General features: G+C 36.3%; 1 protein-coding gene across 1 annotated transcript in view; it reads left to right on the top strand.

The window, feature by feature from the left end:
* ClC-a (chloride channel protein 2) overlaps positions 1–21,725 on the top strand; it is a 286,199-nt gene that overhangs the window by 251,581 nt on the left and 12,893 nt on the right. The window contains exons 5-16 of the mRNA XM_071598874.1: positions 511–644; positions 1,938–2,094; positions 2,207–2,332; positions 2,438–2,522; positions 5,106–5,207; positions 8,885–8,987; positions 11,631–11,762; positions 17,698–17,860; positions 18,663–18,778; positions 19,035–19,149; positions 20,727–20,864; positions 21,560–21,680. Coding sequence (XP_071454975.1) covers positions 511–644; positions 1,938–2,094; positions 2,207–2,332; positions 2,438–2,522; positions 5,106–5,207; positions 8,885–8,987; positions 11,631–11,762; positions 17,698–17,860; positions 18,663–18,778; positions 19,035–19,149; positions 20,727–20,864; positions 21,560–21,680 — 1,492 coding nt within the window. The remainder of the gene's footprint in view (positions 1–510; positions 645–1,937; positions 2,095–2,206; positions 2,333–2,437; positions 2,523–5,105; positions 5,208–8,884; positions 8,988–11,630; positions 11,763–17,697; positions 17,861–18,662; positions 18,779–19,034; positions 19,150–20,726; positions 20,865–21,559; positions 21,681–21,725) is intronic.

The following is a 21,725-nucleotide window of genomic DNA, read 5'->3' as shown; positions in this document are numbered from 1 at the left end:
ATATCCGGTCGAGTGCTTTAGCCACTTAAGCTACCGAGGCGTCCTCTTAAACTCTGAAATTTTGGGGCTTTTAAAGGAACTAGATGTTATGACGAAATACCGTACATACAAAATTAAAAAGCCCAAAATTTCAGAGTTTAAGAGGACGCCTCGGTAGCTTAAGTGGCTAAAGCACTCGACCGGATATTGAGGGATCTGGGTTCGAGTCCCAGTCAAGGCGAATGATTTTTACGCTCTGAAATTGTTGCATTAAAATGCACATTAGCGGATGACTCCGTTAAAAGTTACTGTTGCGGCATCTCCCGCTGTTTCTTTGGAATTTAACAAATCATGAAAATGGTGGCAAACCCGTAATTGAGAGAGTTAAACAAGAATGGAGGAATCAATTTGTCAAGCACTTAAATAGTTTATAGAGATCAATTGATTTTTTTAAAAAATGTCTCTTGATACCAATGCTTAGTATTTCTTTCCTGGCATGAATCCTTTGCTGGTGTCATCGCGGATGAACAGGATCGGGGATACCAGAAATGAAGACGATCCTTCGTGGAGTTGCTCTCAAAGAGTATTTGACATTCCGAACCCTTATAGCCAAAGTTATTGGTCTCACAGCCACCCTAGGAAGTGGCATGCCACTTGGTAAAGAGGTGCAGTATATTTGAGCCCATTTAAAATAATTGTTATTCCATGAAATGAAATGAATATGAACTTTTTTATTACAATCAAGTGCCTTTTTCTTAAAAGTGTTAAAAACTCAGAAGAAATTTACCGAAATATGTGTGGGGGAAGCTGCCATATGTGTTTTCCTACATATTTTGAGAAGTACCGTTTTTTCCCATCGAAAACGTTTGCGTTATCTATACAACAATGTTTAGCTGATCCAAAAAATAACGATGCCCGTTATGCACTGAAATATTAAAAAACCCAAACATAGACGTATGTTTCCTCACACACATCCGATATAGATGTATTTTTACACGCACTATATATAATTTGATGCACATGTATGTATGTAAATACAGATGTGCGGCATCTATACATGTTCTAAATAACTATGAAGCCCTGGGCGCGAGGTATCTATACAAATTCATGATTAATACAAAGTTCTGGGTGCGCATTATCGATGGGAAGATATGGTATTTTCATTTGTTAAGGTCCTGCCTTTGACTAAAAGTATTTCTGCTTTGCATATTGAGCAAAAGCTACTATTACACTACTACTACCAAAGCAAAACTCCCTCCATTCATAATGAAATCCTGCCTTTGACTAAAAGTATGTCTGCTTTGCATATTGAGCAAAAGCTACTATTGACTCTTTATGTTGAAGCAAAACTCCCTCCATTCAGCTTCCTCAACCCTGCCTCCTCCTGTTTTACTGCCTTTCTCTCCGCTTGTATGCATCTTACTTTTCCTGAAAAAGGTTATGAATTGCCTTCCTTCCATTGTACTCCTTCAGATTATGTCATCTTTAGTGAAACCAATTGTGCATCAATAAAATAATTGTGAAAGCACGCTTAGTTGACTTGATTTGAAGAGTTTTACTTGATTGCAACTATGAATTACTGTCATATCTAAACTATGGCTTTTGTTTGAAAGTGATGGATTATTTATGCCCGCAAAGTTTCAGCATGTGCCTGAGAAGTTGCCTTTCAAGCACAAAAGATTCTCCTTTATTTTTTAATATTTATTCGTAGATTTTCAGTTAAAATATGTTATGCATGTTTCATTGCTATTGTTTTTCTCTGCACTCTGGTGTTTGTGACACCTGCATGGTGTGAGTAAAATTGTGGAAATTTGAATTCAATCGCTGGTTCAATATAATGCATTCTCCCCTATGATGTTGTCTTAGTTTTGTGTCCTCATAGGTATGGTATAAATGGTTCTCCCCTGCATGTTGAATGCATGGATGTGGTCAGTGAATTCCATTCTTGTTTTTTCCAGGGGCCATTTGTGCATATTGCCAGCATTGTTGCAACCCTGCTTTCCAAGCTGGTCACTTCATTTCAAGGAATTTATGAAAATGAATCAAGAAATAGTGAAATGCTAGCGGCTGCGTGTGCTGTTGGAGTTGCTAGCTGTTTTGGCGCTCCAATAGGAGGTATTATTTTGAAGTTGAGATTTATCATTGGAGAAAGAATGGCTGTGTGTGAGAATAAACAGTAGATGACTTCACCAGAATTGGAGCTTAAATTAAAATTCATTTTCTTCAGGTGTTCTCTTTAGTATAGAAGTTACAACTGTGTATTTTGCTGTGAGGAACTACTGGAGGGGGTTCTTTGCAGCTGTGTGTGGTGCTACTGTTTTTCGTCTTCTTGCTGTGTGGTTCCAAAAGGAAGGTAGGCCCACACTTACCGCTTTATTCATTCCTTCAACATATAATAATTCATTAAGCAATGCTACTCAAGTTATCAAACATTAATGATGACATTCCTTTTCTTCAGCAACTGTCACTGCTGTCTTCGGAACTAATTTCACAATGGATTTCCCATTTGATCCTCAGGAGCTCTTTGTCTTTTCCCTTATTGGGTGAGTCCATTGCATTTACTCTTATTTTGTCATTACACTATTATGTATTATTATTATTCCATTCTCTGGTGGCGTTGTCATTTCAAGAGTCGTATTTATTGTGAAGATATCAATTCATATGTCAAAAATTGAATTTTCCCCCATTCAAAAGGGAAGTTAAGCTTTAAAAAATTCCTTTAGTTTGTTATAATTTTTGCAAATAAAAACAATTTTTTAATGTTTCCAATTATACTTATTTTGTTATAAATATGTACATACTGGTGGGTCGTCGTAACCCAGGGATTACGACTACTGACCGTAGGGGCCCGGGTTCTATTCCCAGACTAGCCACTCTGGGCACCTGCAGCTCCACCCAAGCTATGTGATATTTCTGGTACCAGATCTTCCTGAGAAATCATAATTGGCACAGGGAAAGGAACTGGCCCCCCTACCCTGATGTGTGAATTTTGCGCACCGTATAGGGCTTAGTATTGGGTGAACTCTATCATAACCCATACCAAACCGACCTTCGGGTTGGTTGCTATGCTTATGGTTTCTTATATGTACATGCTTTCAGTTTAATGACAGATACAATATTTTTGAAATTTTATTATTTTTTGGCTGAAATCTTGGAGTGGTTAAAAAATTTCAATAGAATAGAATAGCAAGCAGTTAAAAATAAGGGATGGTATTAATAAGTTGTCAGTGCCCATGCCAAGGTCTTTTATACATTAAATGTTAAAAAACATAAAAATTTTTGGAAGGGATAAACAGCTGCCTTGAAAGAAGATGTGATCTTAAGTAAATTAAATACAATGACATTAAGTTGAATTTCTAGGGATGGACATGGAATGAGTTTACTTTTTTGGGTGTAGTTAAGAGTAAATGGTATTGATTATCTCATCTTAATAATTATAATGTTTAATGATCATTTAGCCAATAATTTGTTGAATGGGTCTCACCAAGAGTGGTACAAAACAGTATGCATAATACTTAAGTGCAGATTATTGGAAGACTTGGTGGAATGGAATACAGCATACCAAAAGGCATGTAAAAGGCAGTCCTGGTAAGTCTTGGTCTGACCTCATTATATAATCTATTAAATATTTTTAAACCCATCACATAACAGTTTCTTTTTATGATCCTGCCGTATGGTTCATCAAATCCTTCTTTCTTATGGGTATCATGATTTTGGTAGTTGGCTCAATTGGGCAGGGCTGGTTGATTTCCTTTACAAAGGGTAAGTACTTGGAAAAGGTAGAGAGAATTAACTGTCATTATTCCAGCTTGTTGAAAGAAGGCTTAACTTGCTTATCTTTTTAAAGCCAAAGAGAACTCTGATAGTTGTTTTTTCAGTAATAATAGCATTTTTTGTGCAGCCGGAATATGCTTACAAAATTGTACCATGGTTGATTTAGCTTTGAAAACTGTTCTACCTCTCTTCCCAGCACTGTCCATTTGAACTCTCCATCTGCCACTTACAACCGTGCCGTCTGAGATATGTGCAGGTTGTGGATAGATCATTTATCCCTCCATTTAACTACTATTTTCTTCCACATATCCATTAATTTTACCCAGTTTACTGTGTCGAATGCCTTTTCAAAATCTGCGAAACAGATAAATACATCCTGATTGCATTCTAATCTCCTCTCTTTCGGTGGCTTCATTACAGCTCTGTCATCACTTGTGCCTCTCCAATTTCTGTCGTACTCAAAACTATGCCCCCCATTGCCTCATGAGATAAATAAGTGAGGTGATTTCCTGTTGACTTCCTCGATAGTGCTTGAAATGTGACACCATCACTTAAATGACCACCCAACTGTGGGCAGATGCCTTTGCAGCCACTTCCCTGTGAAACAGATGCTGGGTGGATTACCTTTCCTCCGTCTTCCACCCTTCAACCTATTTGGCAAGGGTGAACCTACCAGAATCAAATATGATTGCTCCCACCAGCACAGCTTTAGGATCGTCGGAACACACAAGCCGTTCTGCCATGTCCCGGTTGTAGTCCCCTGGGAGGGAATATTTTTTATGGAAACAATTTAACAGAAAAGACTTTAATTTTAGTTTTTTAACGTCCACTTTGAAATCATGGGGACAAGTTCTCCAGACAAACTTGTGCTCATGATGTTCCATGTTAATCGCCTAGATGAGTCCTCATTGTAAAATTAATGGCAGCAAAAGGTTAGCCTTTGTTTCATGATTATCGTGTTAAACATATTGTTGTTGAATGTTGTTAGCTGAGGTGAACTCTCTCAGTGGGCCATGGGATTAAAGCCATTTGAAATTTCTCTGGAATGTTACAAAGCACATACTTGAATGGTAGTCTGCCACCATCTGCGACTGAAATAGAGTAAAAATGGATACGCTGAGCTTAACTTTCTCTCTCTGAAGTCACTCTCACCTTCTGATTGTTTCTGAGTAATCATGAAATGGTGGTTCCAAAGATATTTGAAAACAATAAAAGCTGATAATTGCCTGAAGAACTAGTATACGGTTTCTTGTGTTAACATTGTATTAAAGCTGTAGGAAGACATTTTTCAGGGAGATGTATCTATGTATATTGTGCTTCGTCGAAATAATATAATTTTTTGAATGTTCCAGGGCTGTTTGTGGACTGGGGGGAGCATTTTATGTGTGGGTCCATCGACAGTATGTTCTCTTCATGAGGCGAAGCAAGAGGATGAATAGTTTCCTGCAGAAAAAGTGAGTATACTCACTATCAAGCTAAAGTTACAATACACCATGATTTTATTGCATTTCATCATCTTAGTAGAGTATTGCTTCTCTGGTGGATTTCAGATTCATTGGGTAGTTATCTGTATAAGAGTGCAAGTATTTTCTCAAAAAAAATATGGAATTATGTATTATTTTATCAGTCATTGGCTTTTCATATCTTTTTATGATGCGAAAACGTAAAATTATTTTTTGGCATGCTGTTTCGAAAATTTATCCTTAATCGATGTGCGATAGTGATTAAATGATACAAATTAAGTTATCTTTTGATATTAACGCACTGATAGCATTTCATCTGCTATATTTTGCCCATAAAAATGGAATCCATTAGTGTTATGTATGAATCTATGTCCATTTACTGAAAACGTTGGCTTTGAGTATTTCAATAATATGAAATTGGTCAATAGCAGATGTTAGAATCTGTTCAAGTATGCTTGAACCTAACTGTTTTAAGTAAAATCTGACTAGTATCAAGTGTTATTTAAAATGGGGTATTTTTCACTCTCATCTTGACATGTCTCCAAGGTACAAATGCCTTCAGGTTAATTCCACATCAGCTTCCACAACATGATCTACTTATCCTTTCAGTTTGGTGCTATAGTTAATATTTGGGTCTACATAATGTTATTTATTGCCATCAATTCTTGTAGGTTCTTTCATTTATCTCATCTTTCAATAAAACCTAAGATATTTGTTATTCAATAAATAGTGATCATAAATATTTAAAATATGAATATTTATTGAGCAAACATTTGAAGTTATGCTATATTGATACTTAATGTTTAATGTATATTCAATGTAGTTGCGTTAATATTTACTCCAGCATTGCATCAGTCGCAGGTTTTGCAAGTTGAAACATGTTCAGTTCACAATAGTGAAGGTAACGCTTGAGGCTACGTGCAAACTTTCTTTTTGTCAGAGCAAATAATTGCATGAGGCCTATGCCACTGGAAGATTGTGTAGAGCCTGTTCTTCCCCATGGATCAGCTGGAAGATGATTCAAATTGTTTAAAGAGAGCAGACAATCACTTTAAAAATAAGTTGTACTCAGAGTTCCTACAGAAGTAAACATTACCACTGTTGCTGCCATTTAGAGAAAAGATCATTGGATAACATAGAGAGCACTACCAGAAGTATGAATAATTTTTGTGCCACCCACATTGGATAAAAGAGTAATTGCACTTGAGATACAGGCTTGAGAATGGTGGATTCTGAGACTGATCTCACTTGAACAACAGAACATTCATGTTAAGATTTGTTCCAAGTTAAAGCTGCAGTTGGAAGAAGTAGAGTTTTCCGTTGAGGTTATCCCTGCAGATGAAATCTGGACACGTCATTTTGATCTCAAGAGCAAAAATGAAACCTCTGTGTAGAGGTCATATAAAACTGGAATCATCGTCATCAATTAAGCTAAAGTGGCATATGGCTTCTGCTTAGAGAGTTACGAATATCACTTTTTGATGTTCACAGACTAGCATATCAGGGCCTGTTAACAGCAATCACAACTCTGTAAATGGAGCATGCTATGATGATGTCTTAAAATTCTCCAAGGCCATATCAATCACAGAAAACCACATTTCAAAGCAACAGGCTAGGTCCAAAGCATCGTGGCAAAATGCACATCACAGACATTGTGGCTGAATATCTCATGAAAATTAATGTTAAGTTTGTTTCTCATCCTCATAGTTTTAACTGAGCTAGTGTGGCCCATTTTTCTGTTCCATAATGTCAAGAAACACCTTGGAAAGTATTTTTCATCATCAGGATCAGCTTTGTGTGAAGTGAACCTGTTTAAAATTGCAACAGCCTTCCCTGATGCAATACTGGAGCCAATCAGAGACATTTGTACCACATGTGCATTAAGCTAAAAAATTAGCAAGATATTAAATTTTTTCACAATAGATTTTGCAAATAAATATTTATGCATTTATTTTTTTGGGAAACACCCTTCTGCATATCTTGTGTTCGAGTATTTATTTAACCATTTATGTTTAGTGAATCACTAGTAAATGATGCAAAAGTATACTAGTGCAGAAGTACATGGAAAATATGGGCAACATACTACGGTCTGAAATAATTTCATGTTTTTTAATGAGAAAAGATGTTGGATACATCTGATGTCCTAAATTTCACATTATTTATTTTAGGAAATGTATAATAAGTGTTGACATGCAGTAATGAAATCGTTAAAAGACTTCTTCATAATATCTCAACAAACATGAGGCTTTAAAACAAATTGTATCAGAGTTCAAAATGCTGACATGTGTCACACTAATAAACTTGCCAATATTTTACCAGCATAATTTCAAAATTCCTTCAGGGAATAATTGAAGCAGCCAACGTAATAATCTATCCGTAAAATTGAGTGACAGTATTTTCGTGGGAATTTTTAATCACTTCATGTTTGAAAGGAAATAAGCTTTGTGAGGCGAAATAAAAATCAATTAGCATGCCAAATCACACTCAATGAAGCCATGCATGAAACTTACCTTCATACCAGCAAAACATTGGACAATTTATTCAGGAAGAGATTTTTCTCTCCCGATGCAAACTTCTCGGTCTGGTCATTGCTCTTCTTAAATGCTGAGCAGCTCCAGTGATACTGTTTGCCTCTTCATCGGTTGCTGTGTTTCCTGGTTTCATCTCCCTGCTGTATTTTTTTTAAATTTTTATTTTATAAATTGTAAGTACATATTACATGTAACATAGACGTAGACTGGAGGCTTTTGAAAGTGGGTGTGGAGAAGAATGGAGAAGGTGAAATGGACAGAGAAGAAAACAAATGAAGAAGTACTTGGTATGGTGGGCGAAGAGAGGGGTTTGTTGGGAGCAATCCTATGGAGGCAGAAAAAGTGGATGAAGGGGGTGTTGACCGGCAGTGGGATGTTGAAGACTGTAATAGAGGGGAGAATGTTAGGCAAACGAGGAAAGGGAAGGAACAGGATAAGGATGTTGAACGGGATGAAGGGAGGAAGAAAGTACTCTGAGATGAAGAGGGAACTGATATAGAGTAGGATGATGGATTTTGTGTTTTGTTAGGAATAATAAAATATTTGTTTGGTAGTTGTGTCCATCCAAAAACCTACCTTAACCGGTAGATTGCCTTACCTACAATTACATGTAACCTTTTGCAAATAAACTTATATTTTGGACAATATGTACACTGCAATGGAATCACCTTCCTGTTGATTTAAGTCTCACATGGTGTTGTTGCACTTTGTATATAGTCACTCATATTAATATTCTCAAAGGTCAAAAGAAGTGTCAGTATTATAACAAGCAGCATTATAAACCTGTAAATTTTATTGAGATATTATGGAATAAAATTAAGAGTGCATTTTTTTTGTATTTCTCCTGTGCATGCATAATTTCATCTTATTTTTTTAGTAAAAACTTTGTCCACATTTTCATTGGTAAAATTTTAGTCCCTATTGATTCACTTTATAGAAGCTGAGTAAAGTATCGTGTTGATTTCCTGATCTTTTGAGCATTTTTATTCTCTTGGAACACCATTCAGCCCAATGCTAATTGGTTTCTAACATAGACCTCTGGTTGTGGAGGGCAAGAATCAAACTGAGAACTGTATTGGGCCTGGCAGCAAATGTTTTCCATGCTTCTTACCTATGGCTTTGCAATTATACCCACAGCCGCTTCCTATATCCTGGGATTGTATCTCTGGTGGTGGCATCTGTCACATTCCCTCCTGGGCTGGGACAGTTCATGGCAGCAGATCTGCACACCCACGATCAGGTCAGGCAGGTCTATTTGAGGACATCTACTCTTGCCTTTTAAGAATATGGTTCTGGATGTATGTACTTTTGAAATGGCCCGGCTGTTTTAGCAAAATTCCTCAAATGACTCTGGTCAGTGGCATCAGTGCAAAAATTATTACTCTTTGGAATTGCACCATTGGCAGTTCACTCTGCACTCCATTGTACTCCATGCCTATGGGAAAAAAATGCAATTTTTGAGATAATATGTACTTTTAATATTAGTGAAGCACTTCAGTCATAGCCTCTTTGTGTTAATTTTTATTTGAAAAGTCTGTGAGGACTGATAATTTTCCTTGCATGCTCAAGTCAAGCCACATACTTTCTATTCACATGAATGGGAGTTCAACATCAACCAACTCTGTAGTAGTCACAGGGTCTCCATATCAATCAAAACAAGGGGTCTTGATATCATGATTTATGGCTGAACTTCAAGAGTTCATGGGCTTATTTTGGATTGAATTCACAGTTAATTAACATTAGATTGGTAAATGAGTATCCTTATTTTCTATTTGTTAACCGTTTCAGATGTTTCACCTGCTTAAAATATTTACACTACTCAGATGAACGCCGGCCTCGGTGGCGGCAGGGTAACGCCCTCGCCTACCAACCCAAAGGTCGCGGGTTCGATTCCCGCCTAGGTGGATTTCCCTCTATCTAGGGCTTGGTTGTATGTGAATGTCTTCAATATAATGTCTGTAATGTAGGGTTAGGGGGAAGAAGGGACTATTAGTCTCAACCTTGCCCAATTAAGTCAATAAATAAATAAAATGAATGAGGGTTTATAATAAATTTAATGCAGTTATGTATTAATTTAAGTTCATTTATTCTTCGCCGTCATCTGAGCCATACATGTTCAGGAAGTGGTTATTTATTGAATAGCTACTGTCATGAACAGGGTCCTACTATTGATAGTGATCTATCATTATCAACTGTTGTACCAGGAAATAAAATAAGCAAGTTCAGTTTTATGCATCACTTTCTATAGAGTTAAAAATTTTTGAGTGCTAGAATAGTTGATTGCTCCATATATGAATAACATTCACTGTTTCTGGTGATGGTTTTAGCAAAACCAGGACCACGTTTCTGGCTAGTCCCGAAGCTTAACCATTTTGCATACTTATTTTATCAGTGTTCCCTGCCTATTGTACATTAAGTGCTTTGAAAAATGGGTCTGTAGCATAAGTCAATTTATTATTATACACTTCTTCAGAAAAGCATTGGTAGTATTGGTAGAATTAGTTGTTTGACGGGTGACTACAGAATCATTTAATTTTATAATGAAAAATCCAATGTGCCATACCTGATGATGATGCTGTGCGTCGAAACCTGGGTTGTGTCTAAGTAAAGTACAGTGGAATTGCAAAGTTACGGCTTTTCACTATAATTCATTGAGAATGCTTGTATTTAAGATTTAGCATCTCTCGCTAGCTGCATAATCGAAGATTAATGTGTTGTGGTCTCTCTGTTTGCCCCATCTCTCTTGTGAATGGCTCCATCGCTGCTTCCCCCCTGCCCTTACTCAGTAAATGTCCTCTCTGGCTCCCCCCCCCCCACACTCCCCTTCCCTCTGTCAATTGAAATAATGTTTATCCCATTTCTGTCACTGTCATGACATGCTCGGATGCAAATTTCCTTAACAGTTCCCAGAAAATCATCAGTACCAATCACTGATGCTGTACAAGTATAGGTTAGCGTGACCACTGAACCATGGAACTGTGAAAAATGAAATGTGACTTTGACTTGAATTTGAATACTTATATATAAGGTATACCTCTCATTGAATGGTTTACGGTTTCAAAAATCACTGGATGTAATGTGAACTCAAACAAGTATGTAATACATTTATGTTTATGATTAATTTGTATTTATACTTATTTGATTTATATAAGAATTATATTTCAATTTAATTTGATTCAATTAAGAATATATCACCTTAAGTATTCAATAATTATAATTTATGAAAAAGGGGCTTAAGTGACTACAACTAGAGGTCATATGTACCTGCATTGTTCATCAATCTACCCAAAAACTGATTGCTGTGCACAGTTTTTGCCCTTAAAAATACTTCGTTAACTTCGTTCATACCACTGGTCATGAATTATTTACATTATATGTTGATTTTTTCCGACTATTATTTCTTATTTTCAAAAATTACACGATGGCAAAAATCGTTGATAGTTTGATGTGATGCATAAAAGGTCAAATATAGCAAAAAGTGCAAATGCTAAGTACGGATTTGAAGAATTTTGCTCTTGTATATATTTGGTTGCATGTGACCATAGAATTGCTGGAGGATTATTCTCATTGCACTCTCTCTCTCTCTTGGGAAGGTACTTTTTATTTGAAGCAAGCACCCACTAACATTTATCACTCTTTGGGTTGATCGAGTGCAAGCCTGCCTATACGTAAGGTGGAGGCCATTGAAATTAGATTTTTATTGATCTGCATGCAGGTAAAAGAAGATTACCTATGTAAATTAAATCATTTATCCCATTTATCCCAACGATAACAGAATAAATACGTACGATTTAATTGTAATGTGCATATTTGATATGTGTAATTTTTGTATGAAAGTCTCTTGTCATGTATGCTTAACTGATTGAAGTTTAATTTAGTATAGGTGGTGGGTTTATTCACCAACTTTACTTGGACAAAAGAAGACTTAACAGTGGAAGAAGCAGATGTTGTTCGTCATTGGACTACACCTTATACTGATGTCTTTGTTAGCTTGGCAGCATTTTTATCTTTTACGGTAAGATTATTTTCCTATATTTTTTGCAATAGGCAATAAAACAACATTAGGTGGATTAATTCCAAAGAAACTGCGGGAGATGCCGCAACAGTAACTTTTAACGGAGTCATCCGCTAATGTGCATTTCAATGCAACAGTTTCAGAGTGTAAAAATCATTCGCCTTGACTGGGATACGAACCCAGATCCCTCAATATCTGGTCAAGTGCTTTAGCCACTTAAGCTACCGAGGCGTCCTCTTAAACTTCCACCTCCAAACCTCCAAACCTAAACCTCCAAAATTTCAGAGTTTAAGAGGACGCCTCGGTAGCTTAAGTGGCTAAAGCACTCGACTGGATATTGAGGGATCTGGGTTCGAATCCCAGTCAAGGCGAATGATTTTTACACTCTGAAACTGTTGCATTGAACATTAGGTGGAAGCGAAAAAATCATTCCCCATTTATACATTATATTTAAAATAATCACTGCAACATAATTTCATTATGATAGCCCATATCTGTGCCTAGGACAATCAGTATTAAACCTTTTATGTTTGGGTTTTAACCTTTTAAGTGTACAGTGTCGTCAGGACCAGTAAAACTCGGTAAAAAATCTGTAACTCAATCGTGTGATGTCAAAGTGCCATTTCCATATTGCTGTAGAAACTCATGGGCACATTTAAATTTTAGACAAGTATGTTAAAACAAAAAAACTATAGCTAAAAATATATGCTTCGGTATTTGCATTTGATTGCTAGCATGCAAAGTACACCTTTTATGTATTGCTGCCAAAAATTTTAATTTTCTTCGTTGTTTAATTTTTCTAAAAGTTTGCCGAGAAATGAAAATTTAATAATAGTGCATGTAATATTTTCAAGTGCCTGTTTATTCAAAGGTCATAAGTTTGAGTCCCGGCATGGGGTTGTTTGGTTTTAGATAATTTTGAGAGAGATCCTAAATCCTGATTCTAAATTCACTCGTTAATTAAAGAGGACATTCGTTATTTTCCATGACACCACATTGCATTTATTTCCCCGAGGATGGGAGGCGTCCTGTTCCAGTTTGCATTGTTTTATCCGCAACAGGATCGCTTGTTGACTAACAGCAGATAAATATCAGACACAGCATATTTTTGATTGGTCCTGGTTATTTATTGCTCCTTGAGTGCGCTCACATTTACCGGTTGAGAAAGTGGTCTTTCTCATGGGCTTTTTGGGAAGAAGCATTGACATCCACCGAGGATTATTTATTGTACTGCCATATCCCTTAGCCACACATCATTTGATAATATTGCACAAATGCTGAATGACAGGTCACCTAAAATTATTAAATTTCCTTTGCAGATTCACTCTTTCAATGAATACCTATTGACTCTTTTTTATTCTCTTCTCTCATGTAGTTAAAGCATCAAAATAACTCCAATACTTCCAAAATTCAGATTTTCATGAGGCTCAAAAAAGTTTCAGAAGTTTTCACGTTCATGTTCTTTCTTTTCTGAGAGGATAGGAATAATTACGTTTTTCTGGAAGTCCATCAATATTTCTCAAATGGTTATTCTCTGTCACAGTTTTAATACAGCTTCACTAGTCTTCTTCTCTGATAAGCATTGAAGTGGTATATTTGATTCTGGAGGCCTTTCGAATGAACGTCATAAGAAAAATTCAATGAAAGCAAGAGTAGCATTAGAAAAATATGGATGAAAAAATTATACTCTCAATATCTGCAACAAAAACTTAAGTTACACGAATTCCATGGGATTTGGGCAGTGGATGGAAGTCTTTGCATGTTTTGTTGATTCACGTCCTTGGATAAGCATTCACTTTCATATTTTTTTAAATATAGCAAGTGCATCTTTCCAAACTAGCCAAAAATAAGTCAAAACTTGTCAGGGTGATTTCATCATTATTTTAGTCAGCAGATAATATGGCGTAACAAAAATGTAGACAAATACAAAACCATTAAGATTTTTATAAATCATGTGGTTGGCATTAATCTTAGATTATTATTAAACTAGGTGTGTATGTATATATATATGTGTGTGTGTGTGTATGTATATATATATATATATATATATATATATATATATATATATATATATATATATATATATGTATGTATAAATATATATATATATATATATATATATATATATATATATATATATATGTATGTATAAATATATATATATATATATATGTATGTATAAATATATATATATATATATATATATATATATATATATATATATATATATATGTGTTAATATATATGTATATAAATATATATGTATAAATATATATGTATATATATATACACATGTATATATGCATATATATATATATGCATATATATATATATATATATATATATATATATATATATATATATATATATATATATATATATATATAATATCTTCGAAATGGAACGCTCTTCGGCGACGCACAAATATATAAAAACACAGATGTAGATTTTTAGAATATAGAGACACAAAGAAAGGACACTCACAATTTGTTATTTGACGTTTCAACAGCACGGCTGTCGTCTTCAGAATGGCGTTCTCGGGGAAGAGCGGAGAGGATGTGCGGGGGAGAGGTGGGGGAAGGAGAGGTAAAGGGACCAATAGGAAATGAACAAGGGGGTGGGGGGGATATGTAGGCAGCCAATTGATGCATTCAGTGGGCTTGGTTCAGCCCGGGCGGTTTGAATGATTGGGCCACCCAGATATGCGCCATCTCGCGGGTTCTCACCTCTATTATACTCGCAGATTTGGGAAGGATTTCAATCACCGAAACAGAGAAGCAGTCGTCAAAAGATTGATTGTGGGAAGCGGTGTGAGTAGGGATGGGATAATTAAGGAAGGTGGGAGATTTGGTGGAATTTGGTGGAATTTGTGGATGGGGTGTGTGGTGTGGTGTGATGTAGACCACCACCTTCAACCAATAGCCACTTCACTCCCTTCTTACATTAAAGACTCGCACCACTTTCTAAGACGTCTACACTCAATCCCAATTCCGCACAACACAACCATTCTCATGACCACGATAGAAGTTACATCTCTGTACACCTCCATTCCCCACAAAGAAGGCTTAGAAGCCCTGAAACATTACCTCTCCCTACGATCCACACCACACACCCCATCCACAGATTTCCTCATCGAATTGAGCCAAATCGTTCTTACCAAAAATGCTTTTCAATTCAATGACAAAATATATTTACAAATAAAAGGCACTGCAATGGGCACGCGTATGGCTCCTGCATACGCCAATCTTTTTATGGGTAAACTAGAACACGACTTTCTGCAACAACAAACCCTAAAACTATTCTTCTGGGCCCACTATATCGATGATATTTTCCTCCTTTGGTCCCACGGACGCGAAACTTTATCCTCTTTCATTTCCTCTCTCAACTCCTCCTCAGTATCATTCACTTCTTCTATATCCGACTCGAAAATTACCTTCCTAGATATCGACATTCACCTCCAAAACAATACGTTTCACACTTCAGTCCACATTAAACCAACCAATAAGCAACAATATCTTCATTTCGACAGCTGCCATCCTCCTCACACAAAGCGCTCCATCCCATTCTCACTCTCTATCCGTGGCTTCCGTCTCTGCAACAACACCCCCTCCCAACAGAAATACTTGGACCAGCTGCATGAATCCCTCATGGTGGTCTACATCACACCACACCACACACCCCATCCACAAATTCCACCAAATTCCACCAAATCTCCCACCTTCCTTAATTATCCCATCCCTACTCACACCGCTTCCCACAATCAATCTTTTGACGACTGCTTCTCCGTTTCGGTGATTGAAATCCTTCCCAAATCTGCGAGTATAATAGAGGTGAGAACCCGCGAGATGGCGCATATCTGGGTGGCCCAATCATTCAAACCGCCCGGGCTGAACCAAGCCCACTGAATGCATCAATTGGCTGCCTACATTTCCCCTCCCATCCCCTTGTTCATTTCCTATTGGTCCCTTTACCTCTCCTTCCCCCACCTCTCCCCCGCACATCCTCTCCGCTCTTCCCCGAGAACGCCATTCTGAAGACGACAGCCGTGCTGTCGAAACGTCAAATAACAAATTGTGAGTGTCCTTTCTTTGTGTCTCTATATTCTAAAAATCGACATCTTTTCACTGCTTTCAACAAGCACTGCTGGTACCACAGACCACAGCTATGCATATAAATTAATGGCATGAGAAACAATATTAGAAAGGTAATCGTTTGAATTACATTTCTCTGGTTTTTTGTGATTTCAAATAATAAAAGTTTACAGATTGGAGATAATTGACCAAATCAATTTTGGGCTGGGTTTTTTTTTTGATTTGGCTCTTCTTGCATTGTGAAAACTATTTGAAGCTTGTTTCATTTAATTGAGTCAATAATGCTACAGAAATGCATAAAATCATGTATTTTCAGAAAATTTCAATCTTCTTTCTTGGCTGACTTTCTTTTAACCCAGCTCATCCAATGTTACTCTTCTTTTCCCTGAGTTACTTCCCATTAAGCAAGCAAAAATGATGATTTGGAATCCCCATTGTGGGATTATGCCAATTAATTGGAGTCTCCTTAAACATTATCAAAAATGGTTGTTATAATATTGATTTATGTTAATTGTACTTTTTAACTTTTTTAATCAAAATCAATTTCACATGTGTTGTGAAGGTGCAGTTAAATTTGTCGGAGGGAGATTTTCAATAAAACAAGCCAAGCTTACACTCATATTAATACTGTATCTATTCAATTGTTCCTGGCTCAACCTTGTGGAAATTCATTTTAATGAAATTAAGAATACAAAGTAACTTTCCACTGTCCTTTATTAGCGTACGACCGGTTTCAATGCTCAATCGTCATCATCAGGTACAAAATAAATCAGTCGCAGTTCACTTATATACCAATCATGAGGGAGTGGAGGGGTGATCGCATAAGCTTTCCACGTTTCATATCCTTTTAAACAGTCTGTTAGCCATCCCCCTTTCCAAAAGTAATTTTGCTAAAGAACTCAAAACGATTAAAGGTTTAGCAATGAAAAATGGTTACAAAGAAAATTTATTTGACAAAATGCTACAAAGAAAATGTTCCTCCAAAGCATATAATCTTTTGTTCAAACCAATTAATGTGGAGGAAATAGGTTACAAGTGGTGCAAACTCCCGTATTATGGATTAATTTCACAGAAGTTAGCCAACCTTTTTCCTAGAGAGAAATTTCGAATAGCTTTTTATTATAATAATAACTTAAAATCATTCTTGAATAACACTAAAGACAAAATATGTACGCAAAATAAAAGTGGTGTGTATAAGTTAACTTGTGGGGACTGTGGTGCTATATACATAAGTCAAACGGGGAGGTCATTAAAGACACGGACGGAGGAACATAAACGCTGTTATAGAACTTGTGACCTAAAACAATCACACTTCCCTAAACATCTATGGGAAGAAAACCATGGGAGTGATTTCAACCCAGAACTGTTACACAAGAGTGAAAAAGGAATGAGGATGGACAAGTGGGAAGAACTTGAAATCAGAAAGAACTTAAAAACGGGTCATGTGGTTAATGATTTATTGTTTGAATACCTCTCCCCAATCCTGGAAGTACTCCTTTCCCTCACAGATAGACCCGACAAACCCCCCACCCCACCCCACTCTAAACCAACCAAGCACCTGTCCTGACACGTAACACCCCTCTTCCCCCTCCCCATCAACGCCAATCGCAACTCCATTTTCTTTCACCTCCTCCTCTCCCACCTCTCTCACCCATCCCTCCTCTCCCTCATGATTGGTATATAAGTGAACTGCGACTGATTTATTTTGTACCTGATGACGCTAATAAAGGACAGTGGAAAGTTACTTTGTGTTCTTAATTTCATTAATACTGTATCTCTTTTTTTATCCCAACAGCACTTCCATATTTTGGATTTTTCATAAAATACCTTTTATTTCTTGGTAGTTCATATTCTCCATCGTTGGCTCTACAATCCCTGTGCCATCCGGAAGCTTTATACCAGTCTTCAAAATTGGAGCAGCATTTGGAAGAATCATTGGGGAAGCCATGCATGTTTGGTTTCCATTTGGTGTTCGCTATGGAGGAATAGCCACCCCAATCATCCCCGGTAAAGTACTCAACACCAACATGAGTTCTCATTGAAATCTATTTTACAAAAAGGTCTCCATTTAACACAGTCATTTTGGATGAACTTTCAAGCAGCAAGTGTGGTTTATTCTTGATGGCGGATGGACTAAGGGACGCTCTTGTTTATTTATTGATACATGTGTGTTGCCAGTTAAAATTGTTATCCTTTCTTCCCAAAAAGTGTTTTAAGAGATAATTCCAACTTTCTTCATATCTGCTTGCGTCTCATATTGTTCTTTGCATTAGATGCTGTATCTATGTTAGTATTATCATGCCTTTATACAAAACATCTCTTCTATGAAAGTACAGTTTTGTAAGGAATTTTTGCATAAAAATTCCCCCTGTTGAATTTAATGCAGCTGTCAAGGTAATAAAGAGAATGGTCACTAATGTTACCATTTATTTTCCAAAAAAAATTATTTCTAGTAACAAATGTTTCATAGTGTTGGATGTATGCCTAGAAATTAGGATTCATTAATCTAAATGCTTTTAAAATTATCCTTAATTGCCCTAAACTGTTATTATTTGTTTATGTATTCTTCTTTTAACAAATATTATCTTAAGTTAAATTGAGCTCAAACATTTTTTAATTCTAGTAAATATTATTCTGAAAGAATGAAATGCAGTGAAATTACTATTTGATGTATGCTTCTTTTTGGCTTTTGTTAATGATGTCTTTGCTTCAGGGCAAAGCCAACAGAGGGTCTTCAGTTATGTCGTAGCTTTTTATACAATAATTGTTGGCATCAAATTATTAACTCAATTGATCAATTTTCTTTAAGGTGGCTATGCAACTGTGGGAGCTGCAGCCTTCTCCGGGGCAGTTACTCATACCATCTCTGTTTCCGTCATTGTTTTTGAAATGACTGGTCAGATAACTCACATTATACCCATCATGGTGAGATATAATATCTGTTGTATATTAGTTCGTAAATTCCTGACCAATTGAAAATTATACATTTTTCCAACATGAATATGTTAACCTTTGAATGTGGTGGTAATTGACTGAACCAAAAGTGACATTCAGGTGAAATATCTTCACGTGAAATAGTTAAATATGTGTTTTTTAGTTCAATGACCGAAATGATCCCGACAAAACACCACGAAATTTCAACAATGTGTGTCAATTTGATGTCTTTTTAATTACTTTTCAGATAGCTGTCCTCATATCAAATGCAATAGCCTCCTTACTTCAACCTTCATTGTATGATAGCATCATACTCATTAAAAAGCTTCCATATCTGCCAGACCTCTTGCCATCTAGCTCAGGTGAGAGACATATTCATTGGAATGAATGACGTGACATTTGAAAATAAATGGATGGAATATCTATGAATTATCCCTGGTTTCTGGCAGTTTGATTTATCCCAAAGGTTGGAAGAGTTGACACTTAGGTCTGAAGTAGACTACGTATTTCATAGTCCAAAAGATTGTCTTGGTTTGATTCATATTCTTGAAGAGGTAGTGTCATCGGGCATTATGGTTTTGTTCCCTCAAGTTCGTCCCTTGGATTTCATGCTTCATGGTGGTTTAAATGAATTTGTCATGGTGGCAATTAGCCCTAGATGGTGACACATAGTAAGGCAATGTGTGGATTTTGGAAACCAATTCATGCAGGTTACCTCAAAGCCTGGTATTACAAAAGTATTGCAATTATATTAAAAATTGCGTTATTCATGTGTACACCTCTTGGTGCTGTCATGCACTACCGCTCAATGCCACACTTGGGCGTATGGTGGGGAGTGGCAGTGGCTATGCATGCATGAGTGTCCATTCATTGAAATATGCATATTAGTTAATGCACAAAAACGTCAGTACATATACACAGATAAAAACTTAATTTTTATATCTACGTATTCACCATTCCGAGTTATAAATTTCTCCTAGTGTTCTTTGACCTTTTGAAGGTCTTCACTGTAGAATGCAGCAGATTACATAAAAAAACCATTGTGCTACCTTCTGAATGATACCATTTGTGTTGTCAAATCTTGGGGTCTTGAGTTTGGACAATAACAAAAAGCCACTTGGTGCGAGGCAGGGGGAATAAGGTGGGTGTGGCAAAATTTAACAACCATATCGCTTTGATTGCCGGTCAGGCTGGTTTAGCTTCTGAAAAGGAATCAGTAGTCGTGGAACCCATTGTGCTGACTCATTTGACATTTGCAGATATTCGTGAATAATTTTCCATGCATTGCACTGCCGTGGCTAAGATCAGTCTCATTCGTGATCATTTGGATGGTTGCTCATTGGTCTTATAGTCCTCCACTATCTTCACTTTGGCATCCTCGTCCATGATTTGTGGTCTTCCCACTTCTTGGATTGTGAGGGACATGTGTAGCCAGTTTGAAAATTCCTTTTCTATCTCACAACTGCTTCATGTGATAAGCTATCATCTTCATAAGCAGCCATCGTATTATTGTGGATTTCCTGGGCACTGCAACCTTTCAAATGAAGGAACTTAATCACACCGCAAGCCTATATCTTCTCCAAACTGCCAGTTACTTCAATCTATGGCTTCCTGAAACAAATTGATCAACATTAATAGCTGTAATTGACAGCATTGTGTACATAACAATCAATTAATATGCAGAGTAAATTTTATCCAGATATCTTGATTATTTCTTAGTAATAATGACTTAAAAATATACTGCCACATATTTATGTGTGGTAAGATGTTGTTAGATGGTCTAATAAATTATTTTGTATGACAAAAATAAACTCCTCATTTAATTTAGTGTCAGTTTTTTTGATATTATTTAGCCTTTTGACATGTCTTTGAAAAGAATTAATCCCCCCTTTAATTAATATCTTTCTAATTTGATTATTTTGTTAACTTTTATTTTCAGGAATGTATAGCACATATGTGGAAGATTTTATGGTGAGGAATGTGAAATATATCTGGCATGGAATGAGTTATCATGATCTCAAGGAAGTTCTTAAAGAAAATAGGAATATTCGAAGTTTCCCTCTTGTAGAGACACCACGTGAGTACATTATTTATTTTCTTTTTGGAATACTCAAACTACTAGCAAAATTCCATATCTAAATGTCCTGGATGTGTCCGATTCATTACAATAAAATCAACACTTATAAAACTGGTAATTAAATTTGCCTTCCTCCATGTCCTCAACCAGGGAGAGGCAATGTATTGTTATTATCAATGTGTGTAGTGGCTGCAATCAGTGATTGAAAATGTATAGGTACATCATCAATGACAAGATGACAGGGACAGTGACATGAACCCAGAAAACTAAGAGAAATGATGCCCTTACTCTTAGTTGTCAAAGCACCAATTCATCTCCGGAATGGAAATTTTATAATATACATACACTGAGTACACAACAATACATATTCATGCATACTTTTCTTCTTAAAACTCATTGCAACATGAAGTCATTGTAAAAACAGGTTTTTAAAACATTGAAAGTTCTTAAATGCTTACAATTGCTACATATTGGGGCCTAAAGTGGTTTAATAAATGTTTTTTTGTCAGAATCTGTTTTGGAAAAATACTGCAAAATTATGCCAAATTTTCATTTAAATTTAAATGAAATAAAATTATTTGCATTGACCTGAGTTCAAATATGCATCTTTGTGGTGATCATTTGGTCAAAAAAATTGATGTTAAACAACATTGTATTAACAGTTGAATCACAACAATCTCTCATTCATTTTTCAGAGTCCATGATACTTTTAGGATCAATACAAAGGCTGGAGCTAATTAAGCTCATAGACAAGCACATAGGCCGGGAAAGGAGACTCCAAGTTGCAGCAAAGTGGCAGAAAGAAGCTCAAGAGAGGTTGGTTCAAAAGACACATTTCTGATTAATACTGGTGTTTTGACA

The sequence above is a fragment of the Hetaerina americana genome, unplaced genomic scaffold, assembly GCF_022747635.1.
Source record: "Hetaerina americana unplaced genomic scaffold, ioHetAmer1.1.p SCAF_10, whole genome shotgun sequence".
In the NCBI taxonomy this organism is placed as follows: Eukaryota; Metazoa; Arthropoda; class Insecta; order Odonata; family Calopterygidae; genus Hetaerina; species Hetaerina americana.
The sequence above is the reverse complement of the archived record's forward strand: the minus strand, read 5'-3'. Positions and strand labels throughout refer to the sequence as shown.